This window comes from Parus major, chromosome 4A (assembly GCF_001522545.3).
Source record: "Parus major isolate Abel chromosome 4A, Parus_major1.1, whole genome shotgun sequence".
Taxonomy (NCBI): Eukaryota; Metazoa; Chordata; class Aves; order Passeriformes; family Paridae; genus Parus; species Parus major.
Window position 1 is genome coordinate 7,228,951 of NC_031772.1, and position 19,238 is coordinate 7,248,188.

At 46.7% G+C, this 19,238-nt stretch overlaps 1 protein-coding gene across 2 annotated transcripts in view; it reads left to right on the forward strand.

Annotated features, from left to right (window-relative positions):
* Positions 1-19,013, forward strand: part of GPC3 (glypican 3) — a 141,812-nt gene extending 122,799 nt beyond the window's left edge. For both annotated transcript variants that reach the window (XM_015626879.1, XM_015626880.3), the window contains exon 8: positions 17,870-19,013. In XM_015626879.1, the coding sequence (XP_015482365.1) occupies positions 17,870-18,045 (176 nt within the window). In that variant the 3' untranslated portion in view covers positions 18,046-19,013. The remainder of the gene's footprint in view (positions 1-17,869) is intronic.
* The last annotated feature ends 225 nt before the right edge of the window (positions 19,014-19,238 follow it).

Sequence of the window (19,238 nt, forward strand, 5' to 3'; positions counted from 1 at the left end):
CAGGGTCCATCAAGGACTGTAAAACAAGTCTGCCCAAAAAGTGTCTTGGGGAAATACAGCTATGAATTGAACACAAGGAATGCTGGGCCAGGGGGCCCTGTCTCATTGGAAGTGCACAGGAGGAGGCCCTGGACTCTCAGCTGTGGCTGCTGCAGTCATGTCCATCCTCTTGCCCTGGAGATGTCCAGGAGAACAGATGATGTGCCAGGTGGATCATGGAAACCCTCACTCACTGGAAACATTCCAGGTACAACTTTCAGAGCACATTTTGAACCCTATGGGGAAGAAGATAGGGAATGCTCAAATTCTCCAGGCTGCCTTAAAAAGCCTGACCTCTTGGTTCCCCTCTTCAAATTTGAACAAATGCATTTGTTTTTGTGCAGGTGGTTATTGTGGCAATGACCTGGCAGCACGAGCAGCATGGCACTGTGGCAGCAACCAGGGGCTCTGGGGAGCTGTTGTTTACTTAGATGTGGTTGAGTGAGTCTGCATGGACCTGGGATCCAACAGGTCCCTACACGCTGCAGACGGCAGCGCTGCATTTTGAAAATCAGTTTTTACGTCTTTCCATAAATATAAATGTATGCATCTGTGAAATAACCAAGCCTGCTTAAATGAAGCTCTGAGATAAATATCTGGAAGATGCTGGGATCTGGATGAAGAGGCATTACTTGGGATGAGGTTTTCAAAATTAGTGGGCAGCCCATGCTAGACTTGTGCACAGACCTGACCACAGAGCCTGTTGCTGGTTGCTGTTGGTCTCCAGAAGAAAGAAACACAAACCTGCCCAGAAAGCAGCCTCTTTTTTTAGTCCAGGCCAGAAAGGTGTTGGAAAGGGGAAGAAGGATGCTTCTCCAAAGAAACCTCCTAGGATCCTGGTGTTTTAATCCTCATTTCTTTCTGTCTTCTCACCCCTCACTCTGCAAGTGAAAATAGTATGAATTTGGGTCTGGCCTGCAAATCACTCATCAGTCGGTGCATTACCAGGACAGGATCAATTACTGAGTCAACACTGCTCGGTGTGCTCCAGAAACAGGGCATCCATCATCTGTCAGGCAGGAGCTCTCCTCGGCTGTTGTGCATTAGCCCTGAGCTGTGCACACACATCTGCTGGGGCTGACACCACAGTAACATGAACTGAACCAGGTGTGTTTGCCTGAGCACAGGCTCCCCTGATTCCCAGGTGTATCTCCAGCAGATCCCTGACCCCTGGAGCTGGGATGGATGAGCTGTGAGCTAGGGGAGGGATGTCCTCCTTCCCACGCGGTGGCTGACACGTTCTGTGCTCTGCCTTCTCCCTGCCCTGGGGCTCTCACAGCTCCAAGGAGGGCCCAGATGGGTTTCTTCCACAGGAACAAATTTCAGGCAATCAAGTGGTTCTGGAGTCTGCTGACTTTGCCAGCTTTTCTGGGTCTCTGGGACATCTTTCTTGGGGTAAAAGTGCCCTGGGTTCAAAATTTCATCTCCCCTCTCGTTGCTCTTAGGGCAAGCCAGAAACTTTCTGATGGGAGACTTTGTGTTGCAAACTGCCTCTGCTGGAACTGGGAGGCAGTGAAGCATGCTGGAGTTTTGGATGGGATTTTCTTGTTTCAGAATAAATGGAAACATCTTTCTCTGCTCTTGCAGCAGGGAAGTGAAGCAGCAGCAGCCTGAAGCACAAGGTAATGCTGTCTGCTTTCACTCTACAGCAGCTTCTTGTCTAAAAGTCTGCTTAAAATTATGTTTTTAATTATACCACAGGGAAAAAAATAAAAATGAATTTATTGGACTTCGTTGGAGTGGTATGTCAACTTGTCTTCTAAATTTTTTTTATTTAAACAACAAAAAATTTGGACACGTTTTGTTTTTGTTCTGCTTTGGAGAAGTAGCACATTCCCCCTCTTTTATGGGAATGGAAACCTGGCATGCTGACCAGCTTCTGTTGTTTCAGAAAGTGTCTTCAATGGTGTTTGGGGCTCTCAGTGACATCTTGCTGTCTGTTCATGCTTTTCATTTGTTCTTCGCTTCCCATGGGACCTGGGATGATGCTCTGCCTTTCCCTCCTGTGCCCAGCACAGAGCTTGAATGCAAACCCAGCAGCACCTTCCCTTTCCCACTCCTTCCTTGCTCAGAGTGCCCTTTCTGTGTGTCCCACCTGCAGGTGGGTGGGAGCTGGTGCCCTGGGGCTGACTCTGCTGGGTGCTGAGGGACCCTGTGCAGCACTGAGTGCCCACAGTGCTGCTGCATCCCTTGGTGGCTCTGTGATGAGTGGGGATGGATGTGTTGCAGTGGCAGGTACTGCTGGCTGCTGAGCATCAGGTTTGGCAGCTGGACAGATTGCCAGGGCATCTGTCACTGCCTCAGTCCAGTGCAGGAGTCCCAGCAGGATTTCTAAAATGTAAATTACAACTGCAGTGTGAGACATATCCTTTTGCTTTACTGTTTTGTTTTTTTCTCCCTCCTTCCTGTTTGAATTCAGTTATCTCCAGTCTCTGTAAAGTTGCTGGACTCTAAGCTATTTTGCTTGTGTCTCATGGATACTGGAGACACTTCCTGCATGGGGAGGCAGACATCTGCTCCAGCCTGTTTTTGGAGTTTTTTGTGTCAGACAGCCTGCAGTTGGCAGGTGGGAGCCGGTGGTTATTATCAGAATCTGAGTAATATCCTCTGTCTCCTTGATAACTCTCTGCCGGCTGCTCTGCAGCTTTGGTATGTTTGCTTGTCCTCTTCTGCTTCTCTGTAGATCATTCCAGTGAAAAGTAAAGGAAAAAAAAAAAAGGTTGTGTGCTCCCCAAAGTCATCACAGAACACAGCCTGCAGTATCTCTTCTCTTGTCCACATAAATTACTGCTGAAACATGTGCAGAGAATGTGAAAGAATGTGTTAATACCCAAAACGCTGTCCTCTCCCCTTCCCTGTACAAGCAAAGCTCCTCCCTTGTGCTCCTGTTCTCAGGGAATCTGATGCACCCTCCCTCACCTTCCATGTCCCTTCCTGACCCTCGTGGCTTTATTTAGGTGTGGGCTTTGGTGACAGTCAGAAAGCTTTGCCCTGGACAGCTGGAGTCTGGCAGCTCTTGTGGGGATGGAGGTCCTGAATCTGCCTTCTCCAGGCATCTCCTTGCTGGTTTGGATTTCCCTCTTCCCACCTTGGCTTTATTTACCCCAGAATCATCAGGGATGCTCTCCAGCCTGCAGTCACTGTAGCCAAATGGTTTTTCCTGGGCCTCAGACCAGTCCCCCAGGTCTGCTGACCTTCTTGCTTCCAGTGAATAAATTCCAGCTGGTGAGATTCAGCTGATGTCTTTCCCTCTATTTGGCTTCTCTAAATGTTCTTTATGGTAGTCCTGAGCAGCTGAAGGCAGCAGAGGTGGTGCAGCACCGTGGGCAGAGTGGGTCTGGTGCAACCTGGAGTTCCCAGCTGTAAATAATTCCACAGAACCCGGCCCTCAGGTGCCTGGGAGCTTCAGCACCAGCTTAAGTCTCTTGCTGATACTTAAGTGTCTGCTGGGCCAGACACCTGATATTATTAGTAGACACTAAATAGGTCTCTCTTATTTAGTGGCCTTAATTTATTAAATCAGGCAGAAATGCTCTCAGAAGAGGAGTGATGGAAAAGGGAGCAGAGTAAAATGTGAGTTTCTAATTTGCTGGATCAGGCCCCTGGAGATGCATGTGATCTGGTGCACTAGAGGCAGTGCTATTGCAGTGACTCATAAACAGATGTGCCCAATTTACATTGCAGCTTAATACCTTTGTTTAAAAAAAAAAAATTGGCCTTTTTTTAAAAGACAAATGTGTTAAAGCAGATGTTTCCAGTAAAACAAATACCTGTGTGATTTACAAACAACTTCCTACCGCCAGAACTCATTAGAAAATGTGGAGAAAAGAAAAATGTTTCTGTGTACCCCCCAAAAAAATCCCAAAATAAGGACATAGGAAGGCAATATTGCTAGACACTGAACAAAGATTACTGCTGTGCTTGGGTTAGAAATCAAGAGGTTAGAGCCTGATTTTGGTTGCTAGTAACTAAGCTTTACCCTGACTGGTTGGATACATTAAGGAGCAGAAGCTTGTCTATAAAAATGCTCCTGTTATGTAGGATACAGGGTAACTGGGAGCACTGTATGGGATTGCCTGGAGGCTCCTAAATCCCCTCCATCCCACTGAAACCTGGATGATTGGCCTGGATGGCTGCAGGATGGCACTAACCCTAAAGCAGAGCTAACAGCCCCTAGAGCAAGCCCTGCCCTGAGGGATCCCTCTCTGAGCATCTCCCCACAGCAGGATGGGATGCACAGGGGGATTCTGCCTCTGCTGGACCTGCAGCTCAGGTGTGCCTGTTCACCTGCTCCTCGCAGTTTTTGGGACTCAGTGTGCTCTGAGAAACTCCTGTTGTGTCTGGTCTCTCTGAATTTGCTTCCTGCCCAGCTCCTGCTTGCCCTGCAAGCCCAGCACTCCTGTTACAATTTGACACCCCATGTGGTCTTAATGGCTTTCCCAGGCCCAAACCCCAGCACAGCCGCCACATTTTGTTAGCTGCAGGGGCTGGCAATCCCCCTTTTGCCTTCCAGCTTTCTGCAGCACAGGTATTACATTTTTTTAATGCATTTATCACCTATTTTATCCTGGCATTTGTTGCAGAAGCAACAGTGACAGCAGATGCCTGTGGATTGGCAGGCTGCTGCTCTAAATCCATTGCCCTGGGTAAATGGCTCTTCCAGCTTCTGAGAGGACACAGAGACATCCAAGCAGCTGGAGAGACATCCAGGCATCCAGCAAGCCTGAATGGAGCAAAGCAGGGGAGTCAGGAGGCAAGAGAGGGTTTTGTTTCTTTACTAAAGCATTGCAGGAGTGACCACGGTCATGTCGTATGTGTGGATTTATTCTAGTGGAGGATACCAGCTCAGCAATTGCTGCAGTGAGGGTGGTTTCTGGAGCATCCCCTGCATGTTGGGGTGCTTGCCCATGGATCTGCTGGGCATGGGTCTGCTGGGCATGGCTCTTTCAGCTGGAGAAGTATAACTTCTTTAATTCTGTTTTTAATTTTTCTCTGTCTTGATTCTGCTGTGTCTCTTCTGCACTTCTCTTCACTCCTGGATTTCTCTGCTTCTCTGAGCTCAGCTCCTTGGGGATATTCCCTGATGGGGAGTCCCGCTTATTTCAGTTCTCTGGGTCAGGACAAAAGCTCCAAAGCCTGTTAGGATCTTGTTTCTCATGTTTATTAGGATGTTATCACAAAACCTGGCAGGTCTCTCCAGACTTTCTGCACAAGTTTAATTCACCACAGCCTGGCTCATTTTGGCTCTGATGGCACAAAATGGCCCTGAACTACGCAGTTCTTTTATCTTTATACTTATTCTTATCTAATTTACAATAAACACGTGTATGATTTTTCTTAATGTCCCAATGACCCATCACCTGTGTGCTGCACTGTGGCATTTTCTATCCAATCACCTATTACCCAAAAACCTCTAGAAGAAGAGCATGAAGAAGAAAGAAGGAAAAGAAACAACATTCTAAACCCTCCATCTTGTCTTCTGCTTTCTAAACTGGCTTAAACTCTAAACTAACTTTTTCACCCAGTGACTTAAGAAAAATCTCTAATTTACACACTCACACTTTCAGCTTTTCTATCTAACTTTAACAGTTGTTCTCATGTATCACCATGAAAACGTGCCCATAAATTTCATGTTATATGAAATTCAGTGTTCTCCTGGATCTCAGAGCAGATATCAGAAATAAGGGCACACACTCTGTGTTTCAGACTCCAAGAGAGAAGCTGGGAGGATGGGGCTGGAGGATGTCCCACCCAGGAACGGGTCACACAGCAGCCAGCAGCACACAAGGAAGCAACAAGGATGCTGTGAGGAGCTCCTGTTGCTTCTTGGCACGTGGATGTCTCATAATGTCCAGTCCATTGTTAGGAAAAAAATGACTGCTAATGTCAGGGACTTGTGAGGAATCCTCAGAAGCAGGGACTGAGGGGATGCCCTGAAGGGTGGGTGGGATGGGGCTGCCCCTCGCCCTCCCGCTCCCTGGTGTCTCAGCTTTCCATGCCTTGCCATAAAGAGTGATTCAGAGCCCAGCCTGGAATGGCTGCTTCTCAGGGGGACTTGCTGGGACGTGTCCAGAGGAATTAGAAGTATCCTAGGGGGAGGATTCTGCCGCTCCAGGGTGGCTCAGGGCTCTCAGAGATGCTTTTCTCAGCTCTCCCATCAGTGTTCCTGAAACCTCATCACAACCTCGGTTTTAGCCATTAGCGAATGGAGGCTTGTGATTGGCTCTCAGGGACCAGAAGGTTTCAGTGCTTAATTAATTTCTTCAAAGTGGGTGGTGTAATTAATGCCTGTGGTGTGCTTTGAGAGCCTTGGGTCTCTTGGGCAGTGTGAAATCTGGTTTGGTCTATGGCAATCATCACTGGCCAGGCATGGCCATCTCAGTGTCCTCATCCTGTCAGTGTTTGGGGGTCTTTTGGTCCCCTGGTGCTTGTGGAGGGCAGATGTAGCCTAAAACATCTTGTTTCCCCTCCATGCTGACAGTCCCCAGTCTGTGCAAATTGTCCTGGGGGCAGGAGCCAAATGGGGAAAAAAGTCCCCTCACTCCTTATAAAGGGGATATCTCTGTCTCCTGCTATGCCCACACAGACTTCTGTGATTTGTTCCTGAATTCCCTTTGTTTTTCAGCAATTTCTTTGAACAAAGAGGGAAAACTGTCACTAGTTGCTTCGTGCTGGCTTTAGAGTAAACCATCTTTCAAAGTCTAGGAAAACTGGGTTAAAAATTGATATATTTTGGCATCTTAGGAGAGCTAGGAAAATTTCCTTCCTGATATCTATAAAGCTTTTTTTTTTTTTTTCCCTTACTATCAGCATTGTTTTTGTGGGTGTTAAACATGAACATAAAGGAGAGTGCAACAGATTGCAGGTATGTGGAGTTCCAGCACAATCAGCTGCCATTATTTAGAGAAGATGCTTTTAACCAAGTCTTTGAAATTCCCTCCTCATTTATCAATTTTCAGGTGTATAACTGCACAGAATTGCTCCCTGTCCCACCCCCTCGTGACACCATCACTCACGCTCTGGGTGATCCACAGACATTTTACAACACCGAGCATTAACAGAAATAAATTAACACTTTAAAAGCGTAAATGTTGTATTTCATAGGAGTCAGGCAGGATATTTGGAAGGGAAGGAAATGTAAATGGAATGAAATTCTTAAGCAAGATTATTGATATGACAGGACTAAAGAGCTTGGGATTCTGTGAAAAGTGCCTCTTTTCATCCCTCTAATAAGTCCATTACTTGCACTTGGGAATATTTTAAGGTCCTTTTCATGCTGAATCTGGAGTTGAGCATGCTTTGCATTTCAAGCTTTGTCTATGAATCAGTAGAAGCCAAAGTTATTTCTGCTTTAAAATAACAGGAGCAGGGAACAGCTAATCTCTTTTCATTCTGAGTCCTTACATTATTTTACTGGACAGAGTTTGTGTTGGCTACAAAACAGGGCATTCACAAAATCTATGAGAAGGAATTTAGTCTAAGAATGAAGCCTAGATTGCAGTATGCATAAAGACTCCTTTTCCTAAGGCCATTAAGAAATTCCAAATCTGAGCTATTTTGAACAGTGACATTAAATTAGCCTTGCTAATTCCAGTAATTCAAGCTGATAGCTGAGTTTACAAATCTACTAGATGAGGCCTTCCCATAATTACAATCTCAATGTGCTTTTCAGCTAAGGTGAGTTAGCACAAAAAAAAAAAAAAAAAAGATAAATAAATAAAAGGGGGAAAATGCTCTTTCTGTTCTGGCTTTTGAGATGAATATCTCTAAAGAACAGTTAAGTGGCTGTATTGCACCAATAAGACATTCCCTGTCCTGGACTGGTAAGTTAATTTTGCCTCTAATGTGCAAGTGAAATGCAGAGGAGAGATTGGATTTTCCCCTGCTTTGTTTTTTCTGTTGTCTCTTTACAAAAGAGAATTCATGCTGCTTGTGCTTGTAGTTCAGTTTTTAGTTTATTTACAGGTGGTAATTCTTCCTGGGAAAAGAAAGAGTGTGACTGGTTACCCTCTTTTGTGGGCAGAAAAAAAACCCCAACCTTTGATGGATAAATCCAGGTTAGAGCAGGTGATACAAAGGTATCATTTTTCCATATTTCCATGTCCATACCTTTATTACTCCTCTGTACAAATATGTTGATTTGCAGATCCCAACACAGCTAAACATTCCCAGTGTGATGGGAAGGTTTTGAGAATATGTTTTCAAAGCCATAAGGCACAAAACCACGAAACAAAATTGAGTGCATTATTTAAAAGGGTGTTAATTTTATTAGAACCAAGCTGAGGTAATATGAGGGCGAACCTAAGTATTCACATCAGCACTTAACTCAGGCTGCAATGTTCATAAAATGTCCTTTTGATCAAGCTGTGAGTGTTTTGATCCTTATTCTATGAGCATCATTCAAAGTGACCTAACTGTAGTTCCAAACAGGCATCTGCAGCTGCAGAAGTCCTTGAGCAATAACAGGTCAGGAACTTGAATGTGTGCTCTGCCGGGAATGCTAATATTGCAATCCCTTTTTGTTGTTGTTGTTGTTGTTCCAAATAAGAAGGACAAAAACTCTCATGAAATAAAAATTCCCAACAGAAAATTGTCCTACCACCATTGACTGTGGACACTTGAGTCAAAATATTAAACAAAATTATAATTTTAATCTATCACTATAATAATGGCTTGGCTGATAAATAATTTTATATCATCCCCACATCTTTGACCTTTCTCTTCTTGGTAGCACTGTCATCACTGGCACATTGGTGATTTTTAGAAGACCACCCTGAATTTAAAAGGATGTTTATCTGCTGGGCACCCACAGGACTGGGTGCAAGTTGTGCAGCTCACAGAACCATGGCAGCACATTGCACAACCACATGGAGCCTGTTTGGAGTAGGGATGGACCAAAACTCCTGCAGAAGCCTGGCAGCCGTGCCCTCCTCTCCCTGTTGCAGGCAGGTTTTCCTGCCACTGATGCACCATGTCCACAGGCTCAGGTACATGCAGCAGATTGTGCCCCAAAATACTGCTTATGGCAAAGTCAGGTAGAAACAGCTCTGCTGTTTTTAGGGGCTGGAGGGAGCTGCCATTGCTCCCCAAGGCTGGGATGATGGCTGGGAAGGAGTGAGGTGGGGTGGGAGGCACAAACAAGACTCTTTTTTTCTGAGGGAGTGAAGAGATGAGGGAGGCTGAAATGCAATTCTTGATTTCCAAGAAACTCTTATCTCTAATCTCTGTAATCCATTTTAGAGAGGATTTTGTGATTTTGAAGGGATTTACAAACGGGATTACATAGCCTTTTTATTTTGATTTTCCACCGTGATTTTGACATTCCTAAGAGAGAGCCATGATTGCTTCAGATGGGATGGAGAAGGAGGCATTTGTGGGCTTTGACCTTGGAGCCCTACTGAGGTGTCACCTCCTTGTTTCACTGCTTGCTGGGTCAGTGGAGGTGTCCCCAGAACAATTTGGACTCTCCCACATGAGCAGTGTGTCCCTGGCACCTTCTTGTGGGTGACCCAGGGAGATGCCAGGCAGAATCCCTGGGCAAATCCCCTCCATCCCTTGCTGCCTCCTTCTGGAGTGGGAGCAGTCGAGGTGGTTTCCTTGGGCTCCAGCATGGTCCCAAGCATGACAGGGAGGCTCTTGGCCCCCAGAAAAACATAAGTGTGATGGCAGAAATCCAGCACAGCCCAAGCACTGCAGCCACAGTGTCCTGGTGCTCAGCAGGGATGACATTTGGATTCCCATTGGAACTGCCACCACCATTCAGATCCAGCTTTTAGCACCATCATTCCACCAGTGCTTTGGGGTCAGGGTTTGCTCTCAGCCTGGGAGGGAGTCAGGGAGCAGAAATCAGAATCAGGGTTTGTGTCAGATGTTACAGGAACCCAGTGAGCAGCTGGGTTTAATTTGGGTCTTTCTCCACTGCCATGCAGTGCAAAGTCAGGTCCTGGTTTCAGACTAGAGAACTGTTCCTGGGGCTGCTTCCAGTGCAGGGAACATGTCCTGAAGCTGTTAAAATGTTCCAGCCTATGAACCCAAATCTTCTATATAAAGTGGAAAAGTTGGGTATGGTGATGTTTCCCAGGACCTTTTGCATTACCCCATTTTTATAGGCTGAAGTCACTTAAATGTTGTTTTAATGTAGGTACAGGATTTTCTTATTTATTTATTTTAAAAATTTTTATTTATTTATTTATGCAGGTTAACACAATGAAAAATGCCAGGCAATGCTGTTGCCACTTGGCTCCCTTCCCTTGGCAGCTCTCTCACCTCAGCTCCTGCACTATGCAAGCACTCCCCTGGCATGGACAGGGGGAGTTTGCTGTCCATCCATGCCAGTGATCCTGGGCAGGGTCAGAGAGAAACTCAGGATGTTTCTCCAGGAGCAGAGGCAGGGTGAGCAGAGGAGCATGAAATATCACCATGCCTGAGCCTACCTGCCAGTTCTACTGTGGGCTGAGCAGGAATGTCCATACACAACCCAAATTCTTGGGTTTTGAAATCTCACTCGAGATATTTCCCTTGGCATCATGAGTTGCAGCCTGGTGAATATCCAGGGATTTTTCAGTGAGTGTAGACATTGCACAAAGTCCTTGTCCCTTCTGACTGAAGAGGCACATTCTGGGTTGTCTACTTGAAGCAGGAATGCTGCAAACCCCTGGTCTCTGTGGCCTGGGCACCTTCAGGTCTGGTTTCCACACACAATGAGTCACAAAGGAAGGTGTCAGATGCTTCTGGGTGCCACAACATCACCATGAGCTTTCTAATCAAGCCTTGAGAAATGCCCTTCTGCCTTGAGGGCTGCTTTTAGTGGCTAACATCTGGAAGGCAGCAACCATTGCATTTTCCTTAGGACTGCATTTTGTCAGGTCCTGCTAATGCCTGAATGTCCCTGAATGTCCTGAGCTTAGAGAGTGGGAGGCCAGCATGTAGCAAGAAAGAGCTTCCTCTCCTGGTCATATCCAAGAGCTTTTGGGGAAGAAAACGTGAAGGAGAAAATTTCAGTTAGATGGGAGTATGTTGTTTTCAGTCATTAGAGGGAATATGCAACATTTAATTTTGCTCTGCTATCATTTGGAACCTTACTTCCCAAAATCAAGACTGTATAGAGATGTCTCAGGTGACAGCAGAGTGATCAGAAGGGATCTCTTTGTGATTTGGATCTTGGAGGTCTCCAAGCAGGAAGAAGATGATTCCATGTCTGGGTAGGCTGAGATACTGAGGGACCTGCAGGACCATTGCTTGAACTAGTCCTGAACTGCTGCCACTTAAATTATTTGACTTCTATTCATACTCTTCTATTTCCAGATATTCCTCTTTTTGTTTTTTGACTCCTGTCTATGTAGATGTTTTTGGCTGTACATGTTTAGCTCCCTAATTTTCAGTGCTTTTCTTATAAGCTCCTTTCAGTAGCAGCTCTTCTTCTGTACTGTACATCTGGATATCAGACCAGGGTAATGCTGCTTCATCAGCAAAGTACAGGGACTCTGCCACTTCCAATTAATAATGCTAATGAGATTTGTTAATTTTTAATAGATTACATGAGTGCATTTTCCTAAACATGTTTTTGTGGCTCCGCTCCGCGAATGCCGTTCAGAAACTCTTTCACGCTCTGCCAAGGGGAAAACGAGGAATGCAATTGCAGACGCCAGATTCTCTTCAGGGTAGATCTGGAGCAAACCAAGGAGCAAAGAAGAATATAATGAGTACATTTGCAAAGTAAACATAGGCCCAGGTCATAAATGATGGCCCTTCCTTGGCACTGGCCTCTGCCCAAGGTGGGGGGAAGGAGCATTTGCTGGAACTGGGGTCACAGTGCAGCCCCTGTGCCTATACACTCTCTTGGGTTTTGAGGATGTTTTGTCCCTTCACCCCATCAAAAGCTCGCAGATGTGTGTGGAGAGACTCCTGTGTTAGTATTGGAGGTTGGGGAGCCGGGGTGTGGGTACTGCCTCGCAGAGCTTATTGCCTCATGTACCCCAAACACACCCCTGGTGTGGGACTGTGATGGACCTTCCTCACACCTGGATCCCCCCAAATCAATTTACTGCTGCCTTCTGAGAGCATTGATCCTAGGGGAACTTCCTCCCCCGTCAGTCCTGGTTTTGTGGTGGTACCTGTGGTCTCTGGGTCGTGGTGAACACGTGCTGCAGGCCACGGGCCGTCGGTGGCACACCAACAGCTGAGAGGTGGCAAGCGGGGGAAAAGTCTTGGTTTGCAAATCAGCCATCCCAAACCTGATTCCTTTGGTTTTCTGCCCAGGAAGTTGGTTTTACCCCTTGCTGCTGAGCCATACCAGGCTGTCTTGGCCGTGTTGCCGACGGCAGCAGGGTGATGTTGAGCTGGATTTTTTCCTCTTTTTTATTTTCCAAATCCATATTGCCAAGAGCCGCACCTCCTAAATTGCTGTGGAGGAGGTGGAAAAGCAGAGGCACAAGACCATGCACATGCTGCACATCCATCTCAGTGATCTGTGCCAACACAAGCACCATGGCCAGCCCTGGCTCAGCGCTTTAATTACACACCGGCGCGGCCACACCTACGGCTGGGCTGTTGCAGCTCGTTGTGCAAGAAGACAACTGGCAAACCTGTTGGTGCTCCAGGATTTTAATGGTAATAAGCCTGAGGGCAAAACCTCCATGATGAGATGAAACCATGCTTGGCTAGGTGTTTGGAAGAGTTTAAGGTGTTTTGGAGAAACAGAATGTTGGGAATCTCGGCTGTATCCATGCAGTTGTGGCTGTTTGTGCCACGTAACCCAATGGATGGTTTCAGGTGATGTCTTGGGGAGGCAGAGGTGTGTTTGCAATATGAGCTGTTTGCATGAGAAAACCAGACAGTTGCAGGCTGAGCTGAGCAGAGCTTTTGGTCTTTCAGCAGGAAACATTTAGGATGAAATTGGACTGTTCTACATTTCAGGTGCAAACACCTGTGAGAGTGAAATGGTTGGTACTGTAAAGGAGAGATTTGGGAGCCAAGGTCGGGCAGACTGGTCTGTGGAATCACAGGCTCTTACACTTCACTTTGTAATGAGTCAACAGTTTGGGCTTGACTCAAACATCTCTCCCTTTAAGAAATCCTGTCCTATTTTGGAGACAGCCAGTCTACTGCAACTATTGGCAACTTCTTCCTCACACTGAAGATGCTCACTGCTTAAAAAAAATTAAACAAAGCAATGCACACTGGAGATTGTAATTTTCAGTGGCAATGATAACATGTGTTTTCCTAGGAAAAAAATGTCCTGAAGGAAAGATGCAGGCAGATGCTGGCAGATGCAGAAGCTTGCCAAGCTGCCCTACCTGTCTGTGACATCTCTGCTTGATGTGTTTTGTGCTGGCTGGAAACATGATCCATTCCCTTCACACCACGCTGTTTCCATCATCTGCAAGCCAGGACCATCACCACAGCAGCCCTGTAGCTGAACACACCGCGTTGGGCTTGGTGGTTTTGCCTGTGTCAGGATCTCCTCACACCCGTCACCGCTGCACGAGGCGCTGGCAGAGCTATCAGGTGACGGGGGAGGCAGTTTTCATGCCTGGCCATCCATTTTGGCTCTGTTACTATATTGGGTCACTGCTGGAGCCATCTGCTGGGGCAGGCTTGGCAGGCAGGCAGCCCAGATGCCTGACTGAGAGATGACATTCCCTGGCCCTGGGCTCTGGGCAGCAGCTGAGCCATCCTGTGGCAGCAGGGCTCTTGGAGGTCATTTGCCAGACATTTGCTAGCAGCTCTTTTCTTAAGGCCGTGTTGTTCATTTTGGGGTGAGAAGGGGTGTTTTGGTGGGCAGTGTTGGATTTGGCAGAGGAAAGCCCTACATGCCAGTACCCTTCCTCCCGGCTCCTGCTGTGCCAGCTGCCGTGGGACGTTTTATCCCAACTCAAACCCAACTTTCTCCCAGTTCAGCCGTATTATATAGCTGTCTCCAAAGCTGGTGTGGTTCAGCAAGAGGAGCTTTCCAATGATTCCTGCCCAACAAGCTTGTGCAGAGTCAGTATGCCCAATTCCAGTCCTAATCCATGGGAAAATGCCGCCGCTTTATTTTGTGGATGCGGAAAGCGCGTGTTGCGGAGCTGGCGCCGGGTTTTGTCCTCCACGCTGCGAGGCCATTGAAGCTGTTGCTGTCCTGGGAGCACAGCGCAGCAGCTTTGTGTTAGAGGGGCTTTGGTTACAAAAGATGCTTCCGGAGGGACCGGCTTGTGTGCGGCTGGAGACCTTTCACCAGCTGTGCGAGGATTCCGGGAAACGGCACGGCACGCTCGGCTTGCCTGAGGAGGGGGAGAAAAAAGCAGAGCTAATGATTGACTATTATTTTAAAGGGATTATCTGATCTGCATCCCACAGGACAAGAGGGACCAAAATGAGTGAAGATTGAATTTGTAATTAGTGCATATTGTTGGTAATACCCCCTGGACTGACTGATTATAAACAGAAACAGATTTTTCTGGTTTCCTGCCCTCCCCCGAAAGTCTTTGCAGACCAAAGGGCCACTTTGTGCTGAGAAACTGATGCCAATGAATTGGGTGATCAGAGCTGGAGTGGTGGACATGTTTTAATACAGAAGGTGGCTGGGTAGAGGGGAGGCAGAGGAGTAGCTTCTCTCAGGTTATTTCGCAGCATGAAGGCAAAGTTGAGGGTGGAAGTGGCCAAAATGGAGTATGCAGAATGTTAATTTCTCTTACCCCACCAGCCATCCTGCAGCTCCAGACCTGATGGCCAAGGCTCTTTCACTCCTGGAGGCTGTGGGAGCAGGAGGTGCAGGGATCCTAACAAAAGCTGGAAATCATAATGGAGCCCTCTCAAGAACTACCTGGTTAGGAACATTTCCTGATTTGGATTCCTGGATCTGAAATATGTTTATTATCAATAATATAAGCAGTAAGACCAGAGCCAGTGGGCAGAAACTGATGCTCCATCTGAAGCATATGAAGAATATGAGGAAGAACTTCTTTACTGTGCAGTGACTGAGCACTGGAGCAGGTTGCCCAGAATGGGTGTGGAGTTTCCCTCACTGGAGATATTCAAGAAATGTCTGGACTCAATCCTGTGCCATGTCCTCTGGGATGGCCCTGCTTGAGCAGGGAGTTTGGATCAGATGATTCACTGTGATCCCTTCCAACCTTACCAATTCTGTGATTCTGTGATGTGTATTTTTAATGTTGTTATTGCCTGGATCAGCTGGCTGAGGTCTGTTAGAGGCTCATACTTTTTATTTTCCTTTCCTCTGATGTAGCAAAGGTCATTAGAAGTTAAATGAAAGGGATTTGCAAGGGTTACAGATCCATTATTAATACAAAATAAAAGATGTTTGGCTAAATCCATCACTCCTAAAAATACAGTTGGGCACAAATGAGGAGTAGGATACAATGGGAGGAACAGTGAAAACAAACGGCACACCCAAGCACTGAACTTCTGAAGCAGTTAAACAAGGCGAGGAAATTAACACTCTAATCTCTGATGACAAGAGGGTTTCTGTTCCCTTCTCTTTAATTTGGCCAGAAGGGAAGAGAGAGAATCACCATCCCCATTTGGGTGAAATGCCGTGTTTTAAAAAATTACCTTTACTCAAGCTGAGGTGAAATCCCAGCATTTTGAAAATTTCCCACGCAAAGAATATGTTTGGAATGCTCATTTTGGTACGTCCTGGCTGAACATTTCCAACGGGACTCAGCTGCTGCATTGAGACCGCGCAGGAACTGGAATCTCATAAATTACATCCCAGAAGGAGACTGTAAATGGGGCCGTCAAACCCCTTTGTGCTGTTAAGGACCTTGCTGAAACACTCTTTTGTTTCAAATTTCTTTTCTAAAGGGAAGGCAAGAGTAGTTACTCAGTTCCTTTTCTAGCTTTGCTAGGATGTCCAGTAAGAGAATATTCTGCCCCAAAAGCTCTCATGATCTCTGGTCTGGGAGCATGTGGGTGCCTGATAGTACTGTGACCCCATGGAGCATCTTTTAGGTTTCAGGAGCCTTTGTGATATGTGGAAATACCTTCCAAAACACCCTAGGGCAGGTTGTGATCCAACATTGTGCCAGCTGAGGAGTCTTGTGTCAAACAACCAACTGTGAAATAATCTGCTGTGATTTTATTAACTCCAAATCCCTTCACTTATTTTTCAGAAATGAGCTTGGGAAAATAAGGTGGTGCAGGCAGGCTGCTCCCAAACTGCCCTGAAGCCTGAGCATGCCTCATGCCAGAGGGATTTGTTCTTTCTGTGCTTGGAAAGTCTCCCAGCACATCCCTTTCAAGGTGGCACCTTTCTTCCCCTGCTCTTCCCGTGGGTGTGCAGCGCCAGAGGACAGCAGCATACCTATCCTATTTAGAAGAAAAGCAGGAAAAGGGGAATTGCAGTATTTGTGGGAGCCTACTGGAGAATTCATTTTCCAGGCGGGTTTTGCTTGCACCTGGCCCTCTGTGTGCATGGATAACTGCTCCCTTTGAGCCATTTCTGACCCCCTTTGATGGCCTGGGATGACTCACTTGTCACGCTAACATCGTTCTGCTTTTGTTTTGCAATGTTTGGGTATTTTTTGATTAAGAAATACTGCCTGTTTGCCTTGGCAGTGGTGTTCACTGGATTGATGTGGCATTTTTTAGATAGAGTGTTTATTCAGTCTCTTGGATTCTTTCTCAGGGGTGGGGTGGGATGATCCGAACCTTTCCAACACGCTAGTGATCCAGGAGACTTGTAAAAGGCTTGAGCCAGGGTCTCTTCTGATGGAAACCACCAGTTTCCTTCAACTCCAAAGGCCAGGCTCTGAGGATAAGACAAACAGGTTTAATTCATTCCCATTTGGGTGAGAAACCTGGACCCCAGAAAGAGATGGCAGCAGCACAGGCAGGGGAGCAAGGGCCCCACTGCCTTGAGACAAGCATGGGTGCACCCACCCATTCCAGGTGATTGTCAGGTTCAAATGCCCCAGGTAGATCTGGCTAATGGCATCCTGAAACACCGTTTTCTCTTTGTTCTTGGCCCTGACATTTGCTGGTGTCTTGTCTTTCCACATTGTCTATTTGCACTTCTTTATTCTTCCCTGACCCAGCAAGACAAGGGTGACTGCGAGTTACTGCTCAGCAGGTCCCTCACAGCCATTGATGGGTTGCCACAAGCTTTTCCCTCTGTTAATGTCATGCTCCTCTGCCAGGACCATCAAAACTTTTATACTGGATGTTTTCTTGAATTGAATCCCACATGTTACAACACCAGCATGCCCAGAGTGCATGATCCATTCACATTCCTTCCTTTGATGAGGCGGACCAGGGATGGGATGTGTTCTCAGTTCTGTAAGGAGCATATTTTGCACACTCTTACATAAGATTGCAGGAATGCAGAGCTCCTTAGGTCCTACAGCCAGGAGGCTTTGGTGAGCAAGGCCTTCTGCTGACTCTGGTTTTGGGGAAGTGTTAGTGCTCGCCAGGATTTCCTCACTCCTGCACGCATCCTTGTTGTGCCTGGGGAGCAGACACAATTTGCATTGCTAAACACAGCCTCCAAAGCTCAGCTGCTTTTCTTTGGGAGTAGCTCTCCAGTAAGGCACATCCCTTATCTCTTGTTTTCTTACTGGAGCACTTCACAGTTGTGAGTTTTTGGTCTCTCCAAGCATAAGATTTGGTGTAGGGTTCTGAGACTGGTGGATGTAGGACTGACAAGATATTTGCTAAGCTCTTCTGGCCCATCTGGCCTGTGATGTCTTTGACTGCACCCAGACCCAGCTGCCCTCAGCTGTGGCCTGGGTTACCCCCAGAACCCCAGTTTTTGGTGGGGCTGGATGTGCTGTGTTTCAGAATGTTGACACACACCACCTGTTGCTGACCACCTCTCTCTTTCTGCTTTCAGAGCTGGCCTATGACCTGGATATGGATGACATCTCTGCAAATAAGCAGCTTCTGAATCAGCAAAGCAAAGATGGTGCTGCAGTCCCCAGCAGCAACCCTGGGAGTGCAGCCACCCACCCCAGTCCTGCTGCTGGCATCGCCCTGGTCCTCCTGCTGCTGCTGGGCCACCAGCCATGAGCAGTGCTGGTGGCATCACTCCGTGTCTCTCCATGCCTTTTTTTAGTGAGGAAGATATTTGGAGCCTCTTCTGAAATATATGCACATTTCCAAAAACACAACAAATGACCTGAGTCAGTTTTTCAAGACTCTTCACAGAAATAAAACCCAAATTAAAAAAGTGTTGGTTCATGGCAAACTAGTAAATATCTAACTGTGCTTTTTTAAGATAATCCTGTTTAATATAAGCAGGTGCATATTCAATTGTTTTCCTTGCAGTTTTTGAACACTGAGGTCTCCCTTGCTGTTAGGGTGAAGACCATATTTCATTTTAAGTTGTTCAAACATGCATGGGGTACAGAACACCTGTGGTTTATGAAATACCCTCAGCAAATATCATAGCCCTGATCCTAGTTGAATTAATACAGATTTTTTCTGTAGTTCAAGCGGTTTTTGTACTTACTCCAAATTTAAGTCTCACCCCTGAGAATCTGGTCAGGACATAACAGAGAGCATGTGAAGACAGGGGAGAGAGATCAGGCAGGAGGAAAGATGTGTGGAAGAGAAGCTGTCACGCACTGGGATTGTGGTGGAGATGTGCTCCCCTGGGCACAAAGCCCACTTGCATCATGGCAAATTACAGGTGATTTTGCTGCTCACCTCCCATCCAGGTCCTGAAGCCCTTCAGTGCAGGTGGCTGATCCCCACCAGCATCCTGGTGGCACATGCAACAAGCTGGTTTTATTCTTCAGAAGTGAAGCACCTCCTTTCCCACGGGAAAGCTGCAAACACAGCTCCAGCCAAAGGACAGACGGCAGGGATGTACACACTGTGCTTTGCAGGGTGAACAGTGGCTGTCCAACATGTCGTGCTGTGAAAGAAAAAAAGGTTTTACAGGAGCCTGAGGCAGATGAGACTCTTACTCATGTGTTTCTTTGCATGTTCCTTTACGTAAGCTATCTCTGAAATAAAGATTGGTTGCTCTGTAAGTGGTCCCTGGAAGTGTGTACGAGACAACAGCCTGTGCTGTACCGGAGTGAGCAGCCTGGAAACACCAACTGTGCTCAGGGACACCGGGGAAAGACTTGGCTTGGTCTCATTAAATGAATGGGCTGGGTTTGGTTTGGTTTCTGGCCAAGATGGTTGCATATTTCTGTTTAAGATCTGCCTTTACTAGAGTTTTTATATCTGCAGTATCTTGAGCTGCAGCATGT